Here is a 25,380-nt window from a genome sequence, read left to right as displayed (position 1 = left end):
GATTTCAAATTAAATACGGATCAAGCTTTTTTCAAAGATTCTGAAAAAGACATAAATATACAGTTATATGACCACCATTCAAACAGTTCCAAATTACGACATCTCTTTTATTGTTACATGTACCGTATTCTTTATGGCAAACGAAGTTTAAAAAAAATGATTTAAGGATTTATATGAAATCTTCCTCCGGGTTGGTAAAGTTATAAATAAATATCAGTAAATATTTATAGTACCAATTTGTCAAACAGTAATAAAAAAAATCCCCCTGATCCATATTTTAATGAGAGATTTAAATTTTACAAATTGTTTTTGTGAAAATTAACTCAATTCAATTCGATTCGGTTATATTGCACTTTTACATGCATACAACGTAAATGCAGATCGATACGCATGCGCAGGCTAGAATAGAAGCAGCAGATCAACTCAAACTACACGTGAACTAGTATGTCTTTACTAAAGCAAATATTGCATACTTAAGTAGTCAGCAGAGCTTCTCTCTTCTCTGTTTTCAAAAGGCCCACATCTTATTAAAAGCTGTTGGTCATTAGTGGACACTATCAATATTTCAGTTTTGTTCGTCATTTAGTGCTGGGTTTATCTTATTAATAAGAAAAAAACCGAATATTGGAATTCATTTTAGGGTTATAAACAAAATAAACTTAATTTTCAAATATAATGAATACGTACTTTGCGAGGTGAAGTGTTAGTTCTACCAACGTAGTCTAAATAACTAATTCTACATTGTAAGTGCAGTTAACAACTTTCGACGTTCAAAGTTCAGAAAGGAAATAGGACTTTTCATCGCATATGTTTGCTGAATTTGGCTGTATAAGTATCATTTTATGTCAGAAATGATGTTAAAAGTTTTGTTAATTAAGGATCTTAATGTACGTTTATATTAACCGAAATTCTGTGTAAGTTAGGTCTCCCTAGCATAACTTTTTACCTGCACTGTCAACTTTAGGAATGCAATTATAATAATACACTGATTCTGTGTAATTGATAATCAACAAAAGCTACAGTCATAATTAACGGAGCAAACAATAATAGTCCTCCGTTTAAATAAATGACTGAGTACACCTCTAACATCATTACAACATTATGTACATCCGTTCTAAACGGTGGAGACTACTGTTTCGACGTATTGAAATATATAATAAAGAAACATTATTATTGTATCGACCACTGTCACCTCATTCCTTAAATCCTAACTTAAATAGATAAAGACCGCGACTGTACACGTTTTGTGTTATGTATAAATTGAAAACTCACAACTATACTCAATCTGGCGTATACGTCAATATATACTTAACGTGTATTACCATTTCTATGTAACAGTGCAAGACGCTTTTAGATTTCACAATAAATAATTAAAAACAAAAACTTCGATCAAACCCGAACAAACGTCCGGATTTCCACCAGCGCCCAGTGTTGTGATGTTAGTTACGAAGATATTTATGATATTATCAATATGTGAACGAAAGCAAACACTTGTTTTCCAGGCCTTGTCAATTTCGGTATCACCTAGAGTGGCACGCGCCACAGTGTCGTTACCTAGGTAATAGCCACGCCATTGCGCGGTTACGGCGAATACTGAAGTACTTGGGTGAGACAGCCAGTACGCTTCTGTAACAAGTGCAGTTCATTTCACCTATCAACCGTTATGGAACCGAATCTTATCACACACAAATGTATCAATATCTGACAGAGGCGGACACATTGAATGTCCTGGCTGAACCGAGGCCCATTGTTCGGACACACGGCCCCTCTGTGTCCATGGACACCGGGAGCTGGACTGGGATCTGTCCAGCTTCGGTTCTCGTGGGAAGCAAGTCGTTATTACACCATAAAATATATTTACGGAGTAATGGGGCCACAAAACACAAGCGATAGTGATGTAGAATTAAATTAAAATGTAAATCGAAACAACACATGAGCGACAATTCCGTCACCAAACGGCGTCCAGTCGCTACCGCCTGATCAAACACCGCTTAAGGATGATCTTCTTTTTCACATCGACAAATTATTTTGCTAGAAATTACAGGGAAGTTAACTGAAAATGTGTCATACGAATATCTTGTAATATGAAATTGATAAATCAATTATCAAGAATAAAATGATATCCTGTAATTTTTAAGGGACTTAAGAATATCTAAAGATAAAGAATGGATAAAGCATCGGCCAACTGATACGCCGATAAATTGAAAGTAGGGTTCGGGTTAAAATTTGATGCCCCAATGCGATGGGGATGGGGATGGGGTGGGATGGGTTGCTCGATGAATTACAGATACATGTAAATACAATGCAATAACATGTTAAAGCTCAATGGAGAAGATGAACTTCGTTTTATAATAAAATATCTTTTTCCGGATTTAAGAAAGAGATATCTTTCAAACCGAACATGAATGTTTAAATTGTCTTCAAAAGGTACAAAAGAGATAGTAAGTAAAGTTTTGGTTAATGCTCTTTAGTAATGGTACTGTTTTATGAACTGGGTTTTTTTCATACATGTATGTTGATTTATGCACTGAACATCACTTGAAATGTGTAACTTTTACTGATGAACTGCAAATTTCAAAGTAATAGATGTGATAGGGATCCTGATCTGTGATGTGCCTAATCAAACGTAAACCACACAGTCATTAAACCGCCCTGTTAAGTTGTACAGGTAGAGACACACAGGTAATTCGAACAGGTGAGGCGAGCAACAAAGGATATTCAGTGGTCAGTCACAATTCTACTGAAATCTTATCTCAAAATCGTTTCGTAAATATCACAGAGTGGACATTTAGGGTGTCAGTTTTTGACATTAAATGATCAAATGTAGTCACTGAATGGCATGTTTACCGTATCCTATTTTACAACTAGATTGTCCGTCTCTACATGCCGGGTACTTCACGATAATCCGCCGGACGTTTATGACGCAGTCGCGTGCGCGTCACGTTCCAGAAATACTGGTCCTGTTTTACACTCCGCTATAGACACGCGCACCTTTAGAGGGAAACAACACCTAAATAAAGGAGAACAAACTGGCCATTCAATTGTCTACATAAGTGCATTCGTTTCACAAGTTTATTGCCACAATTGATCAATCCGTAATATTGACTTTCCAATTAGGCGTGCGTTTCGTTTTTGATGACTGTCAATTTACAAAATATATTACCCCCTTCCGTTTGGTGGGAATGTAACTGAACCTGATGTGGTTCGTTTAATCTCGATAATGCCTCTTGTAAATCTATTTTAATACAATATGGCGAGATTTATCACGTGACATTTGCACAATACAGCCTTCCCACCAGTGCACGTTCTTTGTGCAGGGAATTGCACATTTATAGATGAATTCAAAAAAATACAGACAGTTTATTTTAAAACTGTATTTGTGATTTTAGATTGATCTGTGCTTCGCTACAGATACTTTGGACATCTATTATCTCTCTGATTACTCTAGCTTAGCAGTGTACAGGTATTTTTACCTGATATGTTTAATAGACCATTGCGGAATATGTTTAAGGATTTATGTAAAAAAGAAAACCACAAATATTTGGATTTCAAGTACGAAAGTCTGAGTCACTTAATCATGTGATGATCAGTAAAATGTAAATATGGAACATATGATGCATGTCTATGTCAGCGTAATCTGATTCACTAAAGCATGTCGATGTCAGAGAAATACAATCGTTGAACTCTAAGTCACTAAAGCATGTCGATGTCAGTAACATACAAAATAAAACTACGAGTCATTGAAGCATGTCGATATCAGTTACATACAAAATAGAACTATGTGTTATTGAAGCATGCCGATGTCAATAAAACATACAAAAATAGAACTACTGGTCATTGAAGCATATCGATGTTAATAACACATACAAAAATATAACCACGAGTCATTGAAGCATATCGATGTCAGTATTATACAAAATAGAACTACGAATCATTGTAGCAAATTAATGTCAGTTTCATACAAAATAGAACTACGAGTCATTAAAGCATATCGATGTCAGTTTCATACAAAATAGAACTATGTGTTATTGAAGCATGACGATGTCACTATAACATACAAAAATAGAACTACTAGTCATTGAAGCATATCATTTTCAGTTACATACAAAATAGAACTCTGAGTCATTGAAGCATGCCGATGTCAATAAAACATACAAAAATAGAACTACTAATCATTGAAGCATGTCGATGTCAATAAAACATACAAAAAATAGAACTACTAGTCATTGAAGCTTGCCGAAGTCAGTTACATACAAATTTAACTACGAGTCATTAAAGCATGCCGGTGTCACTTTAACATACAAAAATAGAACGATAGTCATTAAAGCATAATTATGTCAGTTTATTCAAAATAAAATGGTGTTATTGAAGCATGCCGATGTCAGTTTTATACAAAATAGAACTACGAGTCATTGAAGCATGCCGATGTCACTATAACGTACAAAAAGAGAACTAATAGTCATTGAAGCATGCCGATGCCAATAAAACATACAAATAGAACTACGAATCATTAAAGCATGCCGGTGTCACTATAACATACAAAAATAGAACTACTAGTCATTGAAGCATATCGATTTCAGTTACATACACAAATAGAACTAATAGTCATTGAAGCATGCCGATGTCAATAAAACAAACAAAAATAGAACTACGATTCATTGAAGCATGCCGAAGTCAGTTACATACAAATAGAACCACGAGTCATTGAAGCATGCCGGTGTCACTATAACATACAAAAATAAAATTACGAGTCATTTATGCATATCGATGTCACTATAACATACAAAAATAGAACTATTAGTCTTAATAGCATGTCGATGTCAGTTTCATACAAAATAAAACTATGTCTTATTGAAGCATACCGATGTCAGTTTTATACAAAATAGAACTACGAGTCATTGAAGCATGTCGATATCAGTTACATACAAAATAGAACTATGTGTTATTGAAGCATGTCGATATCAATAAAACATACAAAATAGAACTAATAGTCGTTGAAGCATGCCGTTGTCAGTTTCATACAAAATAGAACTATGTGTTATTGAAGCAAGTCGATTTCAGTTTCATAGGAAATAGAACTACGAGTCATTGGAGCATGTCGATGTCAGTTTCCTACAAAATAGAACTACGAGTCATTGAATATGTATCGATGTCAGTTATATCCCAAATTGAACTAAGTGTCATTAAAGCATGCCGATATCAATAAAACATACAAAAATGGAAATAATTGTCATTGAAGCATATTGATGTCAGTTTCATACAAAATAGAACCACGAGTCATTGAAGCATATCGATGTCAGTATCATACAAAATAGAACTAGGTATTATTGAAGCATGTGGGATGTCAATAAAACATTCAAAAATAGAACTACTAGTCATTGAAGCATGCCGATGTCAGTTTCATACAAAATAGAACTGCGAGTCATGGAAACATGACGATGTCAATAAAACATACAAAAATAGAGCTACCAGTCATTAAAGCTTATCGATGTCAGTTTCATATAAAATAGAACTATGTGTTATTGAAGCATGTCGATGTCAGTTTCATACAAAATAGAACTACGAGTCATTGAAGCATGCCGGTGTTACTATAAAAATACAAAAATAGAACTACTAGTCATTGAAGCGTATCGATGTCAGTTTCATACGAAATAAAACTATGTGTTATTGAAGCATATCGATGTCAGTTTCATACAAAAATAGAGCTAAGAGTCATTGAAGCATGCCGATGTCAATAAAACATACAAATAGAACTACGAGTCATTGAAGCATGTCGATGTCAGTTTCATACAAAATAGAACTACTAGTCATTGAAGAATATTGATGTCAGTATCATACAAAATAAAACTATGTGATATTGAAGTATATCGATGTCAGTTTCATACAAACTTGACCTACGAGTCATGGAAGCATGACGATGTCATTATAGCATACAAAATTAGAACTATTAGTCATTGAAGCATATCGATTTCAGTTTCAAACAAAATAGAACTACGAGTCATTTATGCATGCCGATGTCTATAAAACATACAATAATTGAACTACGAGTCATTAAAGCATATCGATGTTAGTTTCACACAAAATAGAACTACGAGTCATTGAAGCATGACGATGTCACTATAAAATACAAAAAAAAGAACTACTAGTCATTGAAGCATAGCGATGTCAGTGTCATACAAAATAGAACTACGAGTCATTGAAACATGCCGATGTCAATAAAACATACAAAAATAGAAATACTAGTCATTGAAGCATATCGATGTCAGTTCGATACAAAATATAACTACGAGTCATTGAAGCATGCCAGTGTCACTATAACATACAAAAATAGAACTATTATTCATTGAAGCATATCGATGTCAGTTACATACAAACAGAGCTATTTGTTATTAAAGCACTACGATGCCAGTTTCATATAAAATAGAACTATGTGTCATACAAAAACAGAACTATGTGTTATTGAAGCATATCGATGTCAGTTTCATACAAAATTAAACAATGTGTTATTGAAACATTTCGATGTCACTATAACATACAAACATAGAACTACTAGTCATTAAAGCATGTCAATGTCAGTTTTATGCAAAACAGAACCATGTGTTATCGAAGCATGTCGATTTCAGTAATAGAAAATTATAGAACTATGCGTAACCGTAACTGAAGCATATCGGTTCACCTAAATATAATTACGGGACTGAAGCACGTACAAGCATGTCAGCTGTTTTAAAAAACAATTACAGAACTCCGAGTCACTTTAACGTCTCGGTGTAGTAAAATATAAGGTGAAGTAGGACAATTTGTGTGAATGAAGATGTAGACGTCAGTCAAGTACTATAGATTGAATGGAGTCGGAGTCACTGAAGCATGTCCGTTTCAGTAGGTGCATGTGCTCACGATAGCTATTCGCTTTGAAATTTTCGAAAAGTGCGGAAGTTGTTTTCCCCTCAAGAATTAGCTCAAACTTCATTCATCTACATTGTATGTCGACTTGTAACATCGACAAACTATGGTTTATGGAAGAACAGTGTCTCTTTTTAATCCCGATTAATGGCTAAAAGTCAGTCACTCGCTTAAATTGTTAATACGAAGCATCATTTCCTATGCAAACATTTCTGTGATCGAGACGGCCGAATCTAGGTTGATGCTTACATATCTCAACCCGAAAGCCATCCCAATGACAATCATTTAAATCAATAAAAGTCACAGGAAATAGAAATTGTTTATTTTGTTCAGATTCCACCATTCTTCAAGTAAGCAATATCATTTCAATGATGTTTCTATTTCTTACCGGTAGAGAGTAGACAGGTACACTATGTAGGTAGATAATGGTGCCTTCCAAGACCTTTTCATTTGAGATTGATATATGAACTAAGATATTTTACAACAATTATGAAACAAATTATTTCAACGTACATGTATATTTATCACTTTTGCTGACCCGAACGGAAGCACGCAACGGTTCTTATATGTGGTAACCGGAGAAAACCAACATGATCGGGCAGGTGACCCCCAATACCTTTCAACGTCCGATCCTGGAATCGAAACACGGCCGCCTTGGTGAAAGGCGAGTTCGTTAACCACTGTGTCACACGACCACTATTCGAGATAAATTGGGAAAAACATTGGATGTACATTGTACATGTATGTACCTAATTATATAAGCACGCGTTTGTATTCGTTGAAGTTGTGTCCCATTTTTATGATAAACATGCCGTTTTAACAACTGTAAGCCTGAACGGTAAGTTGACAGCGGGAAATGGTGGACATTGACAGTCGATATTTCAGTCGATACTTCAGACATAGAAATGTTATCGGAACCAATACATCATCCATAACTTTGAAGAGAAAAATAAACAACGGACATGCGTACATGCACTTTTTGTCACGTGTTTCTAACGAGTTACGAATTAGACCAAATTGCCACCACAATTCATCCGCCATCCTCTGGTGACAAAATGGCGGAGAGTAATGATGATAGATGAAGTGTTATGGTAGACACAGCTAGAAGGTTGATGTGGGGCCCGGTCGCTGTAGGCTTTTCTCATGTACCCCGGGTTGTTACAGTCGTTTATCAAACTGTAATGAGTAGCGAGGCCAAAGAAAATGTCATGGTTGTTTACACACCTCTCGGATGGGATAATTTAGGAACTTGCAAGGCTGAATTAACGATCAAAACCTGCGCCTGCTAAATGAGCGTACATGTCGCGACAATCTTGATAAACATGTTTTCTGGTTTATTGTAAAACGCACACGCGCGCATCACGTGCCAACTAATTTGTAGAGGTCAGTATGGTCCACTACTAATCATTCGCGCGTATCAGTATGTGAAACAAATCATATAGGGTAAAGATCGGGTACAGAAAATAAAGAGTGGAAGGCAATTTACATAGTAAGACTAAGACGTTTTTAGCTAAAATACCTAACAAATGATGTCTTTAATGGCTCCAGGGAAGCAGTCAAAACATATCTCCATAGTACCAATGAATGCGCCATGCACAAAAACCGTGAAAAAATGTCTTTCACAAAAAATAAAAACGAGTCCTATAAAAAACAATGAGTTTACAAGATTAACGAAAACAGTGATAACACATCTCCACTGAAGATGAAAACATGTCTCCACAGAAACAGTGAAAACTGGGCATGTATTCATGATTATTCATGCTTAAGTCCAATTTTTAATTTCGGTGATAAATTATTAAAACTAAAATTCATATTTGAGCCGCGTTCAATTATCGCGATCCAAACGGGTTGTCCGTTAGGACCTGAGTTGTTCGTTGATGAAATAAGGCCAGGTCTAGCAATCTGATGCTGCTTTCAAGCGAGCTTTGACAAAATCTTGTAAGGCCTGCATAAGTATTGCAGGTCCGCCAGGATTTATATCCGAAAATGATTCATTTGATAACGAACATGCCCGTGGTCTATAATTTTAAAGAATTTTGGAGAGACTTCAAGCCAAAAACAGATTCAAATGTTTACAGGTGGTATCACAGCAATAATTAACAACGTGTTAAATTACCACCAACAGATGTCCATTTTGAATGTTGATAGATTGTTAACGCCATTTTTCAGAAAGAACTGGGCTGTTTTTTCTGAAGTTTATTATGTTCTTATGGTCTGTAGTTACGAATATCGACTTTGGGATCTGACATGAAAACAAAGATGGCCGAAAGGCGGCTACATGTTTTTAGCTCACCTGGTCCGAAGGGTCCGTCGTCCGACCGTCAACTTTTCCTAAAAATCGCTACTAGTCATGTACGACTGAGCAGATTTTGACCAAATTTAGTCAAAAGCATACTTGGGGAAAGGGGAACAAATTTTGTATAAATAGTGGGTCTGGCCAATTTGAGATTTTGTTCAAATTCAATGTTCCTGGTCCTAGCTCGGGGTGAGTTCCTATTTCAATGTTAATGAAACTCGGTGTGAATGCTGTCATTGGCACCCCCTGTACGTGCAACCTTTCAAAACCCGTGCCCCTGCATCTGTTTCACAGCATTTTTCTTTAAAATGTTGAATGACGAATAACGAATAACTGTCCGACTTTACCTTGCCCTATAAAGATCGGTTGAGCACAGAATCCATAATTGAGTATGATAACGGTTTCATGAAAACGAGCCTTGGTCCTGTTCTTTTTGTACTTCTTCAAAGTTTCCATGTAAATCTTTCATTTGTTCACACTTTTCGTAGAGATATGTTTACCCACCGAGAACACTTGGGCCCGTTTTCATAAAAAAACTCTTATGCTTAAACTCATTTTCTTGTTCAGATAATCAACAAAAAACACGTAACATTTGTTTTATGATTTGGAAGAATTTTTAGAGACATAATGTGGGAAAATGTTTCAAATGTTAACACAACTTTTCACATGTTTCGTGTCACATGGTTAAAGTAAGTTACAAGAAAGTTGGTTTGAGCACAGACTCTATGATTGAGCATGAGAACGGTTTCAAAATTACGGGCCAGGGACAATAACAGTACATGTAAAACAATAAAAGTACGTTCTCAACGATAAAATGTGGAAAACACGCATCAAGGATATATTGAAAACCAGCCATTGGTTAAGATGCGAATTGCAAGCAAACAGTACATGTAACCACTAAACCTAGGGTACAACAAAATCTCCCCACCGAAATAAATTTAAATACCTGGTTGTTTTAGTATCCAGGTAATGTATAGCCATGTAATATTTTAGCATGTGAACTCATGCGATATGATCTATTTAGACGTCAGTAAATGTTATTCAAATGAGAACACAAACTTCTAGACTATAATTACGACGTTATAATAAGACTTTAGACATTTAACCCTGATGACGAAATCTTTAGAATTCATGGCATTGAAAATGTGTTTTTCGTAATATTTACACCTAGCGTCAAAGGATCGCGAAAATGAAACATACATGTATCTATATATCATTTCACAAATCATATCTGATTCTCGACAATCTAGTTAGATTGTGAGACATATTGATTGCTGTGGCACTTTTGTATAGTAAAGGCAAACTTATATTGTGATGTTTTTTTTGTTTGTTTTTTGTTTTTTGTTACTTTGTGTAAAAGACAAAAGTAGCAAGGTGAAAAAAGATGATAATTACTTTTATTTCAAGGTAAACTTACGTCTCCTTAATTACTACCTTGGTATTGGGACAACTAGATGAATAGGGGCTAGATAAAACTGTGCTGGGTAGTACAGTAGGAGAACAGCATTACAGGTCCATGGCTGCAATAAACAAGGCTGGGATGTGGGACAACTACATTCTTCATAACGAGGCTGGTTGGTGGGACGAGGCTGATTGGTGGGACAGCTAGATTCTTCATAACAAGGCTGATTGGTGAGACAACTAGATTCTTCATAACAAGGCTGGTTGTTGGACAACTATATTCTACATAACAATGCTGGTTCGTTAAACAACTAGATTCTTCATAACAAGGCTGGTTGTTGGACAACTAGATTATTCATGACAAGGCTGGTTCGTTGGACAACTAGATTCTCCATAACAAGGCTGGTTGTTGGACAACTAGATTATTCATAACAAGGCTGGTTCGTTGGACAACTACATTCTTCATAACGAGACTGGTTGGTGGGACGAGGCTGATTAATGGGGCGAATAGATTCTTCATAACAAGGCTGATTGGTGAGACAACTAGATTCTTCATAACAAGGCTGGTTGGTGGGGCAAATAGATTATTCATAACAAGGCTGATTGGTGAGACAACTAGATTCTTCATAACAAAGCTTCTTGGTGGGGCAGCTAGATTCTTCATAACAAGGATGATTGGTGAGACAACTAGATTCTTCATAACGAGGCTGGTTGGTGGGGAAAATAGATTCTTCATAACAAGGCTGATTGGTGAGACAAATAGATTCTTCATAACAAGGCTGATTAATGGGGCAAATAGATTCTTCATAACAAGGCTGATTGGTGAGACAATTAGATTCTTCATAACGAGGCTGGTTGGTGGGGCAAATAGATTCTTCATAACGAGGCTGGTTGGAGGGGCAAATAGATTCTTCATAACAAGGCTGGTTGGTGAGACAAAAAGATCCTCATAACAAGGCTCGTTGGTGAGACAACTAGATTCTTCATAACGAGGCTGGTTGGTGGGGCAAATAAATTCTTCATAACGAGGCTGGTTGGAGGGGCAAATAGATTCTTCATAACAAGGCTGGTTGGTGAGACAAAAAGATCCTCATATCAAGGCTGGTTGGTGAGACAAAATCATTCTTCATAACAAGGCTGGTTGGTGGGACAACTAGATTCTTCATAACAAGGCTGGTTGGTGAGACAAAAAGATTCTTCATTACAAGGCTTGTTGGTGAGACAAAAAGTTTCTTCATAACAAGGCTGGTTGGTGAAACAAAAAGATTCTTCATAACAAGGTTGGTCGGTTGACAACTAGATTCTCCTTAACCAGGCTGGGCGATGGAACGACTAGAATCTTCATAATAAGGCTGGTTGGTGAGACAACAAGATTCTTCATAACAAGGCTGGTTGGTGGGACAACAAGATTCTCCATAACAAGGCTGGTTGGTGAGACAAAAAGATTCTTCATAACAAGGCTGGTTGTTGGGACAAAAAGATTCTTCATAACAAGGCTGGTTGTTGGGACAACTGGATTCTTAATTACAAGGCTGGTTGGTGAGACAAAAAGATTCTTCATAACAAGGCTGGTTGTTGGGACAACTGGATTCTTAATTACAATGAATGGTGAAGGAACAACTAGATTCCACAGCAAAGCTGGGTGGTCGGACAACTAGATTCTTAATTACAACCTTGTTGGTGGGACAACTAGTTTCTTTATCACAAGGCTGAGTATTGGGAAACCCGTATTGTGGTGTTTGAATGAAGATGGGACCTAAGGACAACTACTGAGCTTAACAGAGGTCAGATTGAGGAAACTCGATTATTTAACTATATTTGACCATATAAGGTTATAAACGACGTAATCCTTTAACAATCTAATTGTTCTGTCAACATTTGTCACTGATTTCACCTTGACTGTCAGTGCCTATGTGTTTGTTAGAGTTAAGTTGTTTCGGCTATCAACTGCCCATTGCTCAGGCGCGGCGTGACAGGAGTCCGATATCGCCGACAGTCGCCACTTCTCCCCTTCACACAAGTGCTGTTTGGCGCGTGCTAAGTGCAATTGCTGATCTTTTGGCACTCTGCTTATCTCTGTCGACGTCAAGATGTTATATCGGATCGGATTGATCGATAATCCACTATCACGACTTAAAGCATTTGTATGGTGTTGAATACACATCGTTCCCGTAACACTGCCATTGTCAATTGTAATTAAACATGCTAAAAAGCGCCATGTACATTTTATTTCGAGGTGATGATGTGAATAATAAGCATCCAGCAGGTTCAGCTGTAGATATTAGTTTTAGACACAAAGGAAATATATCACCTACAAAGCATTAAGTTAAAATGTGACGTCATAAACATTCCTATTTCACTGTTTGTTTGTTTTAGACACACAGGAAAAAGTATGACCTAAAGGACTATTCGATACAAATACAATGGTGATATGTTATATTTTCAAACTTTATTCTGCAAAAGTATCGTTGGGACGTATCACTCACCAAAAGAAAGGTGAGATCATTAGAGATCGTGAGTAGGACTTATCGCTCTCTATTTGAACAGAGATAATATGGCACGCGCAAGGTGTGTTTGTGCAGGGCGATAACAGAGTTCAAAGAGGGATGTTTACATGGTAACGCGCGAGGCCGGAGTGTGGTCAGTTACGTTAATAGTGACCATTTCAGAAACTTGTTAACAACTCGAGAGGCACTCAACTTTCCGGAATTGTTTACAAATCTAAGTTCAACAAAGCCAGTATGAAAGGAATGCCTTTCACGAGTGAGCGAGACTAACAACGGGGCCTTAGAACGGCCCCTAAACTATTTATATATTTCAGAAAAGGGACAGTAAATGGATCCCCCATCTGGGCTACTATTACGCAGAATGGTTTAGGGCCCGTTTTTGTAGTTAACCCTGTTTAAGACAATTTCATTGATATAAATATTTCGATTGAATTAATTCAATGGATCCATTTAAGTGTCAGTTACTTATGATCCATTTACTTCTGAGAATAAATTCACAAATAATACATTTATAACAAAATAAATTTCCTTATTTTACATGGCTGCAATAGTCTTTATTGAATTTTCAAGCGCATCATATACACTACATATATATGGGTCTGCTTAAAATATACAGTTATTTCAGTACTGGAACAACTTCTAAAAAGCCATCGTGGTACTCCATCACTCCACACCACATGGATGAGAAATCTGTATCAATTCGTTTAAAACCGTAAAACACAGTCTTTCCTAGGTTCTGGTGAGTTCGCTGCGAATCCTCCGCTCTTCTCTCCCTTGAGGTACATATCATTTGGAGCTCGGATCGTTATCTCAGAGTCACCATTAAACTCAAAAATAAAGGGGATGGGCGTGGCACTATCCGCCTGGACGGAGTTGTCTGGCCCCAGTGTCCAGTATTTGCTGTTTTCGCCCTTCACGAAGTACGCCCCTCCCGGTCCGCGCTCTAGCTGCAGTACGTCATAAGTTGACTTGTTGCACGCGTATCTTGTTGTACAAGAACCGGAAGATATCATGGACAGGTAACCGTTTTCACCTTTCAACACTAAAACCGGTCGGTTTACAACTCGTATCACAAACATTTCCTTTTCACTAATGGTGTCACTGTTCGCGATCAGGGCCCCCGTCCCTCGATGAAGTAAATACTTCCCATTACTCCATTTGATCACAGCAGTTCCATCCTTCTGCCATGTGAGGTCGAACTGACAATTTTCATCAGCGGAAGTGACGTCAGCGATTATGGATCCATTGTTATCCAGCCTCCAGTACTTGCCTTCAGTGGTGTAGACGGACCACTTCTTTGTTTTCTTGATGTACTCAATCTAGGAAACAAAACGCGTTGTTTTTCATACACTTTTCATTCAGCATGCTGTCATTCTTACTAAAACTACACGTGATTTAAAACATTCAATCAACAGTCAATTTGTACAATCAGTAATAAAATTGTGTCACCCCTACATATTTAATGTTGTTGATAAAGCAATATTACTCTTTTGTTACATACGAAATGTTACTCCACAAAACAAACAGAAAAGAAGGCTTAACTAAACTGATGTTACTGTACAAGGCGACTTTAAATCAACATCAAATGATTTCATACTATGCCATTGAATTAAACTCTATTTATAAGGTTAAAGCCATTTTGGTCTCTGTGGAGTATAACATATAGATATATATAGAAACTTGAATAAATTTCTCATTGTCCATTTAACCTAAGATGACAAAAGAAAATTTCTTGAACAAAATAAAAGGAATACATGATACTCATTTGAACTTAAGTTGAATGATTAAGATTTTATATTGCGCCTTTAAACGTTTAATTAACCCATTGCGCAGCGAATCAATCATGTGATGTGTATATGTTTATTTCCACCTCCTCCAATCGGAATGCTATTATTCTATACCCATTATCAATAATAACTAAGAAAGCAAACAAAAATACTAGATAAGACAAATATTGCATATTCTCAACAGGAGTTATTCGTCACAGTTTTTGAATATAACAGTTATTTTGTTTAATATGAAAGTTTTTATGTTTTTTAATATAACAGTTTTTTAACATAACAGATTTTTATCTTACACACTCTAATCAATCCCTTCAGCCGTTTGACGGAAACAGTCGATATTAATTCAAGCAATGACATTTGTGGACACGGCCAACGGTCTTAGAAGATATGGTGATTGTATAATATTCCGACCAAGTAAAAATATTGATTGCAGATTTCAGATGTATATTTCATGCAAAAAATATTTGTTTGGGGATTGATAGAAGTTTATAAACAAATTAAGACTAAGCCACCACAGTTTGGATATTTAGGTTGTAGTAGAATAAAAAAAAACATCCGTCTGCCAATGTAAATTTTGAAACACCTTAGCAAATCAATTTCATTTCATTCTAATGAATGTGAATTTATCTCTAACACGAGGGAATCTTTTAATAAAACCAGCGTTTACTAGCTAAGGTAACTGAAAAGGGCTTCTTTTGGGGTTTTTTTCGCCTCTCCGCTTCGCCAAGGCGACGAAGCGAAGAGGTACCAATTTATCGTCCAAGACGGCGTTTTGTCGCTTTTTGCTCTCTGTTCAAAGTCGAATAAGCACCAATGACAACGGGCGGAATTCCTCACATTAAAGAGATTTCAGATCGAATCCAATAACGTGAAGAGATATCGGAGGGACTAACCTTATACATAGAGTTATCATATGTTTAGGGGATAGTACGTTGTTTTGAGTGGCTATACGGGCGATTAGAACATAAACTTTGGGTTTGAACTCGAGACCGATAGGTCGAGAGTTTAAACCAAATTTCTTGTTCTAATCGCAAGTATAGACACGAAAAACAACGTACTATCCCCATTCTAACACACCTTAACAAATATACTACGCTAATATGTTTAGAAACATTGTATTTCCTTGTACGAAAGTACTTTGTGAGCTGAACTGGCGACGTGTCATTCTGCAGCGAACTGGCCAATCGGAAAGAAGCTTTCAAAAGTCGGTCATTTAGTCCCGCCCATACTGACGAGAGCTCGATCTGTATGTTGACGAGGCGGAATATTTGGATTGTTCGTGAACGTCCTATTACCAAAGTTTATACGACACATTCGGTTAACTATTGAACAAGTTCATACATGTACATGTCAGTATGCATACCAATCTGTGCTTATCGACAAAATCGGTGATTATTTGTATAGATTTGTGAAGAGTTTTGTGTAAATGCATACGACACATTTGAAATGTTTTATTTGATTTGGGATCAAAATAGATGCCTTTACACGGAAGGAACGAACGTTTCAGTAATAAATGGAGGTAAGACCAAGGAATGAGTAGTTTTTACTTTAATTCATTCAACAAATACATTTCATCGGTCGTTTCTGTTCTGTTGCCTACTAGCCTTATCAGCGGGATTTCGCTATGAGGCGAGCTTGACACCATATTGTTTTTGTTAGAAACGGGGCGTGGCTTAAGTGCGATAGGAGGAGCTTAACACGATTGATCATGATTCTATCGCAGATTAGAACATGGTCCGTATCCAATCAAAACACGCTTTGCAAACGAATCGTGTTAGAATTACTAATAATAACACCCTTTTTGTATGTGTAATAAGTCTAAAATTTCCACAAGTTGATATCAGCCCGGGTGATATCACAACCCCTTGGAGTGATATCAACACCTCCCCNTAATTTAACCATATCATTTTGTAGGAATTTGGGAATTTCTAAATGTTGACTTTTTACGTATAATTGTTACTGTTTCGTTTATATACATCATTGTTTTTGTTACCATTTTTATGAATATAAATAAAATAAAGAAATATTTTTTTGTGGACGTTTTGTTTATTTTAAAGGAAAAAAAACAAATGATAAAAAGTTTATGATATGACCATTTTGATATCACATCCCCAATCAGGACTCTCGGGCTGATATGGGGTTTGATACAAGATGGTCCTATAATAATCTCTAAATGTCGGTCAGAATTGAATTCTATCATTTATTACATACTTACTGAAAAAATACGGGATTTTTTATATGCGATACAACACAATTGCTTGAACCCATATATATCAGCCCTCGCGTATCAACCCCTAAACCCGTATCAGCCCTCTCCGTATCAGCCTGCAAAACACCCCTTTTGGAACACTTATAATGTTCCCCATCTACCACCAACAACGTCATCAGGAACCCTTATGATTTTTTTTCGTTTTTCAAAATTTCAAAAGAAAATAGATCATAAGATAGAAGATATATCCGTATCTTATTAGTAAGTATGTAATAAACAGAATAAAACATGCCTTTTTCCATATCACACCCAGTATCAACCCTTGACCAAAATCAGCCCTCTGGCATTCGGTCCTCGGGCTGATATTGGAGTCTCGAGTTGATACTAAATGTGATATGGAAAAAGGCATCTATTATTCTCTGTTTACATAGATGTCCGGCAGAATAATCCAATATAAAAAGATTTTTTTACGGTACTTGTGTTAACCAAATTTTCAAAAGACATATACAAATGTATGGGGTTTGCAGATCTTGGGGCCGTTTGTGCAGCTTAAGGCAATATAATGAAAAGGCTGGACCAACGTTCCTAAGTCAGCAAGTTCAACACTTTTTTCTTATTTTTTACAATTAATACCATGGACACCACATGTGTTTTTAAATTGTGTGTACTTTAACAGAACGTTTGGGAACAAATTAACAAGTGTAGACTTTATATAGTACGTGTGTTAAAATATACTACACACGTGTGTTCATATAGAGAGAGAACTGTTCGTCAATTTTATAATGTCTGAGTAACATAATCTATGCCGTCGCAACTCATCAATGTGCAAATAATGGGCTTTTTATCAATTTATGCGCAACCGAATACATATTATTATTTAGTAAACGAAATACAATCAAGACATCTCAAAAAGCTAAAAAAAAAAACTTACAACGATGCAGATAGTAATCTCTACAACGCTCAACACCTTCAGGTCATGGCTCAACAGCCACTTGAAAAATCACACTTTTAACCATCAAATTGTTAAGGATAGGAACTAACAGTGGGATATGGAAATGAACTACAACAAGATCTGGACAGACTACAGGAATGGGAGGATAGATGGCAGATGAGCTTCAACCCAGAGAAATGTGAAACCCTCCGGATAACCAGGAAGAGGAATCCCTTGGTCACGACCTATTCCATCCATGGTCAAGATTTAGAGACAGTCCCGTCGGCCAAGTATTTAGGAATCCACCTCTAAAATAACCTCTCTTGGAACAAACACATCGAAGCTGCCAGTTTACATTAGTAGAAAAGAATGCTACATGTATACATCACCATAAGCTACTAGCTAGCTTACAACGATGTCATTTGAGCGAAACTATCTTGCTTAACAAAATGTACGTATATACATTTGAAACGCATCTATTACCTGAAATATCTCCTTCTCCCCCGTCTCCGCCTGAGAGGCCGTCACCTCCAGCCCTTGTCGGATAGACGCTTGCTTGCCGTTACTCGCAATAAATATGACCTGGGGATGACTTTCCATGAGAGAAAAGAGTTCGTCCCGACTGACGATCTTGTTCCTTGTTTTGAGGACACCCGATCCTCCGTACGCCGTCAGGTATTTCCCCTCGCAGTCTTTGAATGCCAGTCCTGCCAAATCTGAGTCAGCACTGAGTTTTAACTCAAGGGAAAATTTCGTGTTTTTTCCATGTTCATCTGTCAAGTGACCCGTATGTGTGAGATAACGTGAGTCAGCTGTTTTAAATGCGTACTTTCCACATTTAAACTCAAGCGTTATCAAAGCTTCCGGTCCCCAAGGGGTCAATTGAATACATCGTAATTCATTGTTGTCCAGTTTTACATACCGCTTCCGGTTAACATTAAACAGCGTTATTTGTGGGTGCATCGCCATGGGCACGTACCAGAGCGACATGTCCTCGTCAGAGGCCACCTTGGCTAGACACTGGATATCCTCATCCGTCCCACCAAGGTATTTCCCAAACTTGGGGTGTTTGAAGCTCCATCGTCCAGTCCCGTCGCTGGCATACTCCACCATAAATTTCTCGTCCTCTCCATGACTCTCGCTTGAACAGGACACATTGCCGAACTTGTCTGCCGTTAGGTAGAGTCCGAGATGACTCCGAATGTATACGGTCTCGTCTTTGTTCAGTTCGAGAACCCATGTTTGTTTTACCTTCAGCGATGCTCCAGAAACGTTGACCTTGTGCCCATAGGTTTCCGCAGTAAGGAACTTATCAACTGGATTCTGCAGACCGACTTTCCACTCTAGTCGTTTTTCTGGAGTCGCCATTGCCATTCGTTAAAGCTGAGAAATCCACCTAACTTAAAGTTTCTTAAGTTATATGCAGGTCTAATATGTTCAATGCGCTAGTTGTTAAGGTTAGCAACGCGATTTGCAATGGGACGACACTATGACATCACAATGAACGCTAAAGACAATTGATGACGTCACAATGATGTACACGTATATTGAAAGTAGCGAAAACGTTCCCGAACATTCTGTAGGCAAACATTTTCTGTATTTTAAACGCAAGTATGTTTTCAGGATGGAGGAAGTATCTAACCTGTTAGTAGGACACGAATACAAACAAACCATCACGAAAGAAATGTTTTCCATGTTTATCGTATTTACATATTTTTCCCCTTCATGTTCATGCATTGATTATTCTAGAACAAATGTGATCAAACCCGTCACAAAAGAAGGTTTTAAAATACGTCAAAACCTTGTGAATGCAGCAGCAAAAGTTACCATCCCGCCATTATGGTTATCAGGTGAGTTGCCGTCTAAGTATGTTTGCGCAGAAGTGTTTTGGTTTATTGTGAATTCGGTATATTCCATCAAAAAATACAAAGAAATTGAAGGATATATCTATGCTGGCTTAAGGTGAACCAGTGACTATATATATTAAAATCATGTTATGATGAGTGTGTCACTGTAAATGATGGTTGGATATTAGGAAGCAGTTGTCTAGCCTTGGTTTGGAATATATGTTTGAAAACAATTTTCCTATTAGTGTTGCTTTTAAAATTTATTATTATTTTTTTATGTAATTTCAGACAGAATATGTTAGCAAATGTATCAAGGTCATCTAAAGGTTATTGACAGCAGCACCTTATTGATAATGTTTGTCTTCAATTTTACTTACGTAAATCGATAGAATCAAAGTACAAACGTCGTATTACATATTTCAGATTGTCGTCTCATAATTTAGATATTGAAATGGGTAGACGGAACAATGATGTTTGACAGAACATATCGTATACTGGCTGTGCTTCACTTCATCCTCAAATGTCCATTCCTTCAAGACCTTAGATGTAAATATATCGAGCGATTCTCTCACAGAAATATCGAAATTATTGAGTACCATTATTGTAAAATAATTGTGTAATCACGGGAAAAGTTTACACTGTGCTGCTGTACAAGAAAACGTAGAGAACTCAATGTCTGATTTGGAAAATTATTTATGTACTTTGTAAGGTCACTCTCACTGAATTTATATAAATTTGTATGCATAAGCTCTTGTATATGTCCCCTATGATGTAATTGTTTGATATCTAACCTATGACTCGGATGGCTCTCGGAAATAAAGAGATTGAATCGAAAAAACTGAGTATGGCAAGCCAAGTTGTCATTTAATCAAGGAGCAATGTTGATCCAGTACTTAACCAAATTATATAAGATATCTCATATATTATATAAGATATCTTATAAATTATATAAGACATCTTATAAACATATAAGATATCTTATATAATTAAATGAGATATCTTATATAATTTGGTTAAGTACTGGATCAACATTGCTCCATGAATAAATGACAACTTGGCTTGCCATAAATCGAAAAAACTGAGCATGCTCAGGAGCGTTCGCAAACGTCTGCGGAGACTGTTGTGCTTTGTAAAGATGAACGGACATAAGGCTCGCGAATTGTCACACGTCTGAACGCACATTTGGTTTGCATAAGTTGTGGAGCAAGATGAAAAGAAGATGGTGACAGATGCTGGACCGAAATATCTAGTACTTTAAATTTTGTCGGTGTATGTAGTACAGTAATATGCAGTAGTGTTCTCGTCTCCGAAGTGCCCGGTATATACAGATGTAGTCCAGAGGAGTATTATACCTTGCAATGTCTTTTACAATGCATTGGCAATGGTTTAAACATCTTCCTAGAGAGACCACCAAACACACTTTCTAGAAAGGGAATATGTTAACCTGTTTGTGTATTGGAATCAAAAAATATGTAAAATAATAATTTCTTTTACCGGATGACCTTTTTTATTTTATTTTTTCTTTACAGCCAAAAACTAATAATGTAAACAGTCCTTTTATCGAACTAAACTTTGCTCGATATCACCGTATGTAGAAAAAATGACGCGGGTCTATTTCACCATTGAAAATCACTATCTGTGTAAAAGTCAAAACCGATTATACTTAATTGATACCGACGTTGTTTCTCGCTGCCGTGTGAGCGTAGAGAAGTTCCGGGGTTCAATTATCTATAGGGCTATCTCCTCATCAGGCGGAACGCACCACTGTTCCGACGTCAGTGCTCGTGCTCAGGCACGTGCCGAGCAGAGGACAGTTATTAGAGCTAATTATTAATTGCCACACGACCTTTCCGGAGCGATTAATAAGGTATTCCGTTGTTTTGTAGTGAGACATATTTTCTGGTTGTTCACGGTAGAGTTGTCCGTCCTTGCTTACACCCAGTTGTGAGTTCATGTCCTCACTTGTTCCTGGTAGTGAGTTTGCTGACCTTACTTCTTTCCCGTCCCTCCTTTTTTCCGGTAGTGATTTATTCTGACATGATCTGTCCTCGATAGTGAGTTGTCTTTCTTTGTTCCCGGTTCCTACCATATATTGGTACCCTTTGTAACCGTTAACGTTAACATGTAGGAAATCTCACGAGCCAACGTTAACACTGAGGAAATCTCACGAGCCAACGTTTACACTGAGGAAATCTCACGAGCCAACGTTTCCACTGAGGAAATCTCACGAGCCAACGTTTACACTGCGGAAATCTTACGAGTCAACGTTTACCCTGAGGAAATCTCCCGAGCCAACGTTTACACTGAGGAAATCTCACGAGCCAACGTTTACACTGAGGAAATCTCACCAACCAAAGTTAACATGGAGGAAATCTCACGAGCCAACGTTTACACTGAGGAAATCTCACGAGCCAACGTTTACACACTGAGGAAATCTCACGAGCCAACGTTTACACTGAGGAAATCTCACGAGCCAACGTTTACACTGCGGAAATCTCACGAACCAACGTTTACACTGAGGAAATCTCACGAACCAACGTTTACTCTGAGGAAATCTCACGAACCAACGTTTACACGGAGGAAATCTAACAAACCATCAAACGTTTACACTGGCGACGCTGGCTCACAACCTTACTGTTGAATAGGCGACTTTACGACCATGCATTAAAACATTGAAGTTTGAACTTAACAAAAGTGAAATCGTACTACCGAACGTTTACACAAGTCAAGAATTACGACTGCGAACATTCAAACATGTGAAATATAACGAAATGTCGTTTACACGGCTGAAATTACGACCTGACGTTACCAAGATAAATCTTTAACCTGACGTTTTTACACGATGTGAAATCTTACGACATAACGTAATCTTACACTCCGGCGAACTATTCTCTTGACCTTGGGTTGAAATGTGGGATCCGACAACCAACCGAATGTGCTCATTTTACATCGAGCAAAAACACAATTCGCACGACCGGATCAGACAATTGAAAACTTCCATTTTGTTAAGAATTGAGCTCGTGCTGCAGTTTTTATATACATTTTATTAGATGGTTGGCAACACATTTCCGCTCAAAATTCGGTAACTCCTTCAAAGTCCGACATTCTACAGAAACACCATTTCTTAACATGAAGTTCTCCCCGCAACGAGAACAAAACATAGAACATAATACAGGGACCATAAATACCACAATACCTCCGCTATATGTCTAACATTGTCATTGATTTAGATATTGAAATAAAAAATACACTTTACTTGTTCTACAGCAATTACGAAACAAGTTATATCATCTTATATAAATCACTCTTGTTAGCCCGGATGTTAGCGCGCATGGGGTCTTATTGTGGGAGGAAACCGAAGTACCTGGAGAAAACACATGTGACCGGGCAGGTGACCCCATTTCCCATGATATAGATATACGGTAATATTTAACAAACGTAAAAAAAACACCTTGTCAAGGCTTCCAGAATTGACTGCAAAATTTTAATAGTACTCCTAGTACATGTATCACTATAGTTTGATTGCCAATACATGATAGTTAGTACATGTACATGTAGTTTTGGGTTGCCCAAAGACAACCGATAATTCAATTCCACGTTTTTCTTTCCTTTAGCCTGCTCTTTACACAACGCCTTACAAAACAACATACATTTATTTGTAACATTAAACATGTATTTAAACACTCAATTTTAGTCCCACACATCACACTGTGAAATTATTTGCACCCGGCCCCTTAGAATTAAAAGTTATTTCATCATTGAAATAATGTTTATAGTGAAAATTTCTCAGGCATTTTTTTTTTAATTTCTATAATTTCTATACTTCTGAAAAGAAATGCAGACAACTCGATTAACGCCCGTTTACGTTGACTGGTTATGAATATTTGTCTGTAATCCTACGCAGTCTTATAGAACTGTAACTCGGACCAGAATGCAGTTCTGACTTAGATATCCGTGGTATTCTTCTTCAAAATCTCGGTGACTTTTCAATGAACTGAACAGCAAACAGCGGGTATCGTCCATCTTTCTCCAGCGTTATGATTATGACGTCACATTTATAATGACGTCATGGTTATCACTTTAGATTTTTGGTCTCATAGATCACAACTGGCTGAAGCAGTGGCAGAGCAAATGTATCATATATCGCCCTTTCTTTCGTCATTCTCTGGGGTTTGCAGGGGAATCGATTTTGTCGTTACAATATGTATTCCTCTCTGTATATTTGTGGCAAAATTGAGTAATGAGAACAAAGGACTTACAAGATAGCTTTCCTATGACCGGTATAGTTTCCTCATATACATACTTTTTAAATATAGCCATTTTACTTGACATTATTAGTAAACTAGTAACACGTTCTACAAATGTTACAGTAAAAATGGATACATTAATGCCTAGGTCACTGTCTTTAACGGAACAAGGGTTAGGCGATACAAGAGAATAACTATAAATTTGCAACTGAAACCAAACATATTGGATTTGCGTTCATTTTAAATTAAGCTAATCAATTACCAGAGGAGCCCCATATATTACGTAGTAAGGACAGGATTGGACAGATTCTATCTTCCTCGTATATAAAGGGGAGGATCATGAATAATGCCTGGCCCACAATCACCTTCCGCAGGTGTTACATAGACTGGCGACCCCTACACCAGATACGATCTCAGCGATTTATCTAATCCTTCTGCTGACTTTGGCTAAGTCTTTCTGCACATCAGGTCAGGCCCGACACCCAGATAGATATTATATTACACAAGGCCGCTGTTGTTTTATGTAACTTTATTCAAATCTCGTTGAAACATGTCATCCATGACAGTTACGAGATTTGAATTGAAAGCCGTTTAAGCAGGCGTCGTATTTCACAGGCTCCTTACTGTACCGGATCATCCTACAGCAGTCGAGTGACAATTAACAAAGAACATCGCCTCGCAAGAGTACGGACTAAGGCGGGCATAAGGTACCATTAGTTATACCTGTTTGAAACTGAAGCAAGTTTTGATTGTATCAGCAATATGATGGGTTTTTTAATAATTTAATAGTACTGTAGCATCTCTCAGCGAAGCATATCAAAAAAGAGCACAGGCTGATGTGGTCTGTCGTAATAGCTGATGGGCATATCTCACTATCGAAACCAGTCTTATTTGATCCTTTTTATTTGTCCTCCTGTTTTTAAATACAGTTCTTGTAGTATTACAGTAGGCGAGACTAAGTTAAAGTACCAATGTATTTGAAGTTTTGTCTCTTTCTCTAAAGCTTTTCACTGAACTTACGTTGATACTTTAAGGTAAACGAACGGGGATATTTATATGGTCGGATGTATTTGTACAGTCGAGGATAAGCGACACATAGTATTTTTATGGTCCGGAATACGGGAATATCTGTAAAACGTATATATTCGTGCGGTAAGGAATATCTGCGACACATTTCTATGTATGGTCGGGGATATATGCGATACATGATGTTGTACAGTCGGAGATATTTGTGATACATAGTTTTGTACAGTCGGGG

At 37.2% G+C, this 25,380-nt stretch overlaps 1 protein-coding gene across 1 annotated transcript; it reads right to left on the bottom strand.

The window, feature by feature from the left end:
• Positions 1-13,634: 13,634 nt before the first annotated feature.
• On the bottom strand, positions 13,635-19,543 carry LOC110460890 (fascin-like). The gene is made up of 2 exons (XM_021514097.1): positions 18,512-19,543; positions 13,635-14,423 (listed from the first exon to the last, which is right to left on the bottom strand). Exons 1-2 carry the CDS (start codon positions 19,400-19,402, stop codon positions 13,809-13,811), a joined length of 1,506 nt encoding a protein of 501 aa, XP_021369772.1. The 5' UTR covers positions 19,403-19,543; the 3' UTR covers positions 13,635-13,808.
• Positions 19,544-25,380: the final 5,837 nt, after the last annotated feature.

The sequence above is a fragment of the Mizuhopecten yessoensis genome, unplaced genomic scaffold, assembly GCF_002113885.1.
Source record: "Mizuhopecten yessoensis strain PY_sf001 unplaced genomic scaffold, ASM211388v2 scaffold10513, whole genome shotgun sequence".
Taxonomy (NCBI): domain Eukaryota; kingdom Metazoa; phylum Mollusca; class Bivalvia; order Pectinida; family Pectinidae; genus Mizuhopecten; species Mizuhopecten yessoensis.
This window is presented reverse-complemented; position numbering and strand designations above follow the sequence as displayed.